Source organism: Aedes albopictus, chromosome 1, assembly GCF_035046485.1.
Source record: "Aedes albopictus strain Foshan chromosome 1, AalbF5, whole genome shotgun sequence".
Lineage (NCBI taxonomy): Eukaryota > Metazoa > Arthropoda > Insecta > Diptera > Culicidae > Aedes > Aedes albopictus.
The window spans coordinates 201,598,068-201,604,355 of record NC_085136.1 but is presented as its reverse complement, the minus strand read 5'-3'; the positions used below and the strand labels follow the sequence as shown (position 1 = coordinate 201,604,355).

Here is a 6,288-nt window from a genome sequence, read left to right as displayed (position 1 = left end):
AGTGCTAGCTCGCTACTTTCCCAGCTCTTTTCAGAGCTACCACTTGAGAGTTATTCAAGTAGTCGATGCTCCCCGCGAGGTGAAATGAAAGCCACATTTTCCTGGTCGGCACCAAGCGTAGTTTCGTCGGAGGATTGTGCTCGTCCACCATTCGGCGTCGGTCACGGGCCTGCGGCCTAGCCTTTCGTGTGTATGCGTGTGGTAGTAGTGGATTACCACAGCGCCAAGCACAACTGTCGACCATCCAGCGTCGGTAGTCCTCAGCTTCGACAGTGTGTCGAAAGCGTCATCGTGTGTGCACGCGCTGGCAGTGTGCCATCGCGTCGTCGTCGTCGGCAGTGAGCCGACTACAGTGAAGTGTGTGTGAGTGACTAGCAGAGGTCGGCACAGGGCCGATTCTGCCGGCACGAAATCATCGTCATCGCCGTCGGCAATGAGCCAAGCGGCATCGCATCCTCGTCGTCGTCATCGTTGTCGGCAGTGAGCCGATTGTGGTGAAGTGTGTGCAGCTAGCAGGTGTTGGCACAGGGCTGACTCTGCTGGCTCGAATCCTACGTGTTATGCATGTTGGCAATGAGCCAACATATTGTGGTCCATCGGAGCCGGATCAGTGAAGTGGAAATACAGTCCATTGAAGAACAAAAGTGATAGAAATGAACGTTGAAGAACAAAAGTGATTGAACTGAACGTTGAAAACACAAAAGTGAACTGAAAGTGAAGAACTAAAACGAAACCGAACTGTGAAAGTAAAAAGTGAGTGATCGCTCTATCCGTAGCGAAAAGTTCCAATGTCTCTACAGCATTCACCAGTGAAAAGCAACCAGCAGTCAACCATGGAGGAAGCGAAGGCCTACGTTCATCAGCGTGGACAGGTAAAGGGTAAGGTCACCGCAATCTTCAATAGTCTGGAGAGAGCGGAGGACGACCCCTCTCAGGTGAGTGTCCCTTTGTTAAAAGTTTATTCCAAAAAGTTGGAAACACATTATGCGGAATACTCCGCTTTGCACAAGGAAGTGTTGAGGCTCGTTCCTGCAAGTAAATTCGACGAACAAGACGAGAAGTTGAACGAGTTTGATCGTCTTCATACAGAAACGCTTGTTCGTCTGGAAGGCTTAATGGAAGCTTTCCAAAAGAAACCTTGTGATTCGACCACTGCTTTGCAGACTGATTCTTCCAGAATCATTGTTCAGCAGGCACCTCTTAGGGCTCCCATCCCAACATTTGATGGGAAATATGAAAATTGGCCTCGTTTCAAGGCGATGTTTGAGGACATCGTCGGCAAAGGTGCAGATTCTGATTCCATTAAACTGCACCACTTGGAAAAGTCCTTGATTGGTGCCGCTTCCGGAATCATTGATTCCAAAACTTTGGCAGATAATAACTACAAACACGCGTGGGAAATTCTTATCGAACGGTACGAAAATCCTCGCGTTATCATTGACACTCATATTTCGGAACTCTTGAGTATGAAGAAAATGAACAGGGAATCTCATAAGGAGTTGAGGGAGTTAGTGGATACTTGTACCCGGAACATTGAGGGTCTCAAGTTCATGAAACAGCCAGTGGACGCAACTGCTGGATTGATCGTTAACAAAATTTTGGTGTCTTGCCTTGACCCTGCAACACGAAAGCAGTGGGAACGTACTCTGAATCATGGTGATTTGCCCGATTTGGACGATACTTTGTTGTTTTTGAAGGATCAGTGTCGCGTTTTGGAGCGGTGTGAGGTGGATAATCCCTCATCCGCTAAATCTCTACCGGGAAAGTCAGCTCAGTCTAATGCTAAACCTGCTAGCGTCAAGGTTCACTCGACAACGCCGGACGCTAGTAACGAGTCGTGCAGTTTTTGTGGAATGTCGCACTTCAGCTATCAATGTCCTGAGTTTCGAAAGCTATCCGTCTTGGAGCGTGTTAGTAAGGTGAAGGAATCTCGTTCATGTTTCAACTGTCTTCGTCGTGGGCACAATTCTGTCGATTGTTCGTCCAAAAATCGTTGTTCCAAATGTGGTAAGCGGCATCACTCCTTGCTGCACGATGATGGGAAGAAGCCTGATCAAGGTGTAAGTCCACCCGCCGCTTCTCCGAAGCCAGCTGATGCCGTTCAGAAGCCAGTTCATGTGTCACCTCAGGCCTCGAATACCGATTCAGTCCAGTCGGCTACCGTGTCTTCGTCGTGTTCGCAGAGCGTTGCACTCCCAAATGTTTTGTTGTTGACGGCTATGGTGCATCTGCTCGACAAATTTGGTCATCCCGTGCCTTGTCGAGCCTTCCTTGATTGTGGGGCTCAAACGAACTTGCTTTCTACCTCTATGTTTGTGAAGTTAGGGTTTGATGGACTTCCTGTGAATGTCGATATCGTCGGCGTCAGCTCCACTCGCAGTAAGTCTAACTGTCTGGTCGATGTGAGCCTTCGTTCGCAGTGCAGCGACTATCAAACGACTCTCCAGTGCTTGGTCACCGCGAAGATCACTAATCCGTTGCCATCAAGGCCAATCGACATTTCTGAGTGGAATATTCCCTCCAATATCAAGTTGGCCGATCCTAATTTCAATGTTCCAGCCGCAGTAGACTTACTGATCGGGATGGGTCATTTCTTTGAGCTCTTGAAGATAGGCCATATCGTTCTTGCTGAGGGTCTTCCCGAGTTGCGTGAAACTGAACTAGGATGGGTGATCGCTGGTGAAATCCGTGATGAAGAACCGGCTTTGGTTAACGTCACACAGGTGAATTGCGTTGCTATCGAGTCGCTCAACGAGACAGTCAAGCGTTTTTGGGAGATCGAGGAGGTTGAAGTTTGCTCTGCTCCCACAGGAGAAGAAGAAGAGTGTGAGGAATTGTTTCGTAACTCGTATCGACGTGATGTCAACGGTAGATATATAGTGAAGCTACCGATCCGTGAAAATGTACACGAACTTTCTGATAATCGTACATTGGCCCTTCGTCGTTTTTTTTTTCTCGAAAGACGGTTGCTGAAAGATCCCGAGCTCCGTCTGCAGTACTCCAACTTCATCGAAGAGTACAAATCCCTCGTTGATGCGTCGGCGAAACCCGTGTCTGGGGTGTCTCTCAACGATGTGTTGAAGATAGGTCCCGTCGTTCAGAATGACTTGATGTCAATTCTGTTGCGATTTCGTAAACATCCTTTCGTCTTTACCGCTGATATTCAGAAAATGTATCGGCAGATTTTGATTGATCCTGAACAAACCTCGTTGCAGAGAATTTTCTGGCGGTCCAACCCAATGGATCCCATCAAGGTTCTCGAGTTAGTGACTGTTACGTACGGTACTTCTGCCGCTCCTTTCTTGGCTACCAGGTCCCTAGTTCAACTGAGTGTCGATGAAGGAGCCGATTTCCCTCTTGCAGCTCGCGTGATACAAGAGGACTGCTATGTTGATGATGTGTTGTCGGGAGCGAAAACCATTCAAGAAGCCATTGAATGTCGTCAACAGCTCCAAACGTTACTAGCCAGGGGTGGTTTTCCGGTGCATAAGTGGTGCGCCAACGACGAAGCGATTCTTCAGGATGTCCCTGAGGCTGAGCGTGAAAAACTTGTTCTTCTTGATGATCTGTCGGCAAATGAAGTGATGAAGACTCTCGGATTAACGTGGAATCCGAGGAGCGATGAGTTTCTATTTTGTCAATCCCCTTCGTCCGAAGAGTCAGCTGTGACAAAGCGTCAGCTGTTCTCCGAAATTGCGAAAATGTTTGACCCGTTGGGCTTACTTGCTCCAATAACCGTTCTGGCTAAGCGTTTGATGCAGCAAACCTGGGCTGCGAAAATAGGTTGGGATGAGTCTCTCTCTGACGACATCCTTAGAGACTGGTTACAGCTTCGCAATTCTCTCGCATCCGTTCGCGACATCGAAATTCCCAGACCAGTAACCGGTCCCGCGTATGAGTCTCTTGAGCTACACGGGTTCGCAGACGCTTCAGGAATAGCGTACGGTGCCTGCCTGTATGTTCGCAGTATTCTCCCAAATGATTGTTGTGTCGTCAGGTTGTTGTGTAGTAAATCTAAGATTGCCCCTCTGCAAGAGTTGACAATCCCTCGAAAGGAACTGTGCGCAGCCGTGCTGCTGTCCCGGTTGGTGAAAAAGGTTCAATCGACATTGCATGTTCAGTTCTCTTCCGTTTGCCTTTGGTCGGACAGTCAGATTGTCCTCTCGTGGCTGCAGAAGGCGCCAGCGAAACTGCAGCCATTCGTTCAGAATCGTGTGGTGGAGATATCAAGGGAATGTGGTCTCTACAAATGGTGTTACGTCCGGTCCAAAGACAACCCGGCCGATGTGATCTCCCGCGGCCAGCTCCCACGTAGTTTGAAGGAAAACTCGCTATGGTGGGAAGGGCCTCCTTTTCTCCAATCGAAGATATACGAATCACCGGTTCTTGATCAACTGCCTGATGGCTTGATGCCTGAAATGAAACCAGTTTCGGTCGTGGCAATGCCCGTAGTGAATTGTGACAATCTGCCACTCTTTAAGAAATTCGGATCTCTACGTAAACTGCAGCGTGTTCTTGCCTACGTTCAGCGATTTTTGAAGAATTGTTGTACCAAGAATCCGGAGGATCGTGTCAAGTGTAAATATCTTACCGTCCCCGAGCTTCGATCTGCTCTCCATACTATCGTTCTGGTTATTCAACGCGAATCTTTGTCCGATGAAATCGAAAAAGTGGAGAGCGGCGAACCGTCTAAACGGTTGAAGACTCTCGGCCCGTTTCTGCAGAACGGTGCCTTACGAGTGGGTGGTCGTATTCAAAAGTCTCGAATGCCATTTGATGCCAAGCATCAGTATATCCTGCCAAAGCATCCACTCACTGATTTGATTATTCGCCAATATCATTTGGAACATTTACACATTGGTCCTTCTGGTCTGTTGTCAGCTCTTCGTCAACGCTTCTGGTTGTTGGGTTCGCGTTCCGCCGTGAGGAAGATTACCAGGACATGTGTAGAGTGTTTCCGGGTGAAGCCACGAGGTGTGGCACAGTATATGGGCAACCTGCCACAAAGTCGCGTAACCCCTTCCGCACCGTTCGAAGTCACTGGGGTGGATTATGCGGGACCTTTCCTGATTAAACAATCCGGTCGGAAGTCTGTTGCAGTTAAAGCGTATTTGTGTGTGTTCGTTTGCTTGGTGACGAAATCCGTCCACTTGGAGCTCGTCTCGGATATGTCAACTGCTGCTTTCATTGCTGCCATGCAGCGTTTCATTAGTCGCAGAGGAATTGTTCGTGAGTTTCACTCTGATAATGGTAGCAATTTCCGTGGAGCTAAAGCTGAGCTCCACGAGTTGTATTCGATGTTTCGTGATAATGTCACTGTCCACCAAATCGAGTCATTTTGCCAGAACAAGGAGATTGCCTGGCACTTTATTCCGCCTGACGCCCCTGAATTTGGTGGAATGTGGGAAGCTTCAGTGAAAAGCGCGAAGTATCACATGAAGCGTATCATCAAGGGAACTCCGTTAACCTTTGAGGAGATGTATACTCTGTTAACGCAAATTGAAGCGGTCTTGAACTCGCGACCGCTTTTTTCGAACTCAGACGATCCCGCTGAGGGTGAGGTCATCACCCCAGCTCACTTCCTCATAGGCCGCCCTCTGACGGCCGTACCGGAGCCTTCCTACGAAGGTCTCAATACAAATCGTTTGTCAAAATGGCAGCACCTGCAGCAAATGCGGGAACATTTTTGGAGATCGTGGGTGCACGATTATCTCGTTAGTCTCCAACCAAGAGGGAAGAACTTCGTTCGCTTTCCAAACGTTTGTCCTGGAGCTATCGTTCTGTTGGAAGACAAGACACTTCCGCCCCTGCAGTGGAAGTTGGGAAAAATCGTCCAGGTTTATCCCGGGGAAGATAATCTGGTCAGGGTAGTTGATGTCAAAGTGGGAAACGCTGTGTACAGACGGCCGATTACTAAAATTTCTATTCTTCCAATAGAGGACAATAATGCCGATGGGGGGCCTCAGGGTTCGATCGACAACCGCCCGGGGGATGATGTTCGCAATAGCGAAGATTTGTAGCGGATCATCTCAACCGCAAGCGCATTATCGAGTAGCATTTTTTCAACGTGAACGCCAAACACGTCCGATCCCGTCCATCAAGAGCTTTGCCAGCCAGCACTCAGCAGCGAAAAACGAAGCCAACCGCCGCCTTGCATCACCGTGTGGATCGACCGACCAATCAGGTGCAAGCTCGAAACGGAGGGGAAATTCAAAATTTGTTACTATTATAAAAGGGACACCAACCCACGCAGTGGGATTCAGTATTGTACCAAAAGTCGAAGAATAA

At 48.7% G+C, this 6,288-nt stretch overlaps 1 protein-coding gene across 1 annotated transcript; it reads left to right on the top strand.

Annotated features, from left to right (window-relative positions):
* Positions 1 to 833: 833 nt before the first annotated feature.
* LOC134290696 (uncharacterized) lies at positions 834 to 6,020 on the top strand. The gene has a single exon (XM_062857877.1). It carries the CDS (start codon positions 834 to 836, stop codon positions 6,018 to 6,020), a length of 5,187 nt encoding a protein of 1,728 aa, XP_062713861.1.
* The last annotated feature ends 268 nt before the right edge of the window (positions 6,021 to 6,288 follow it).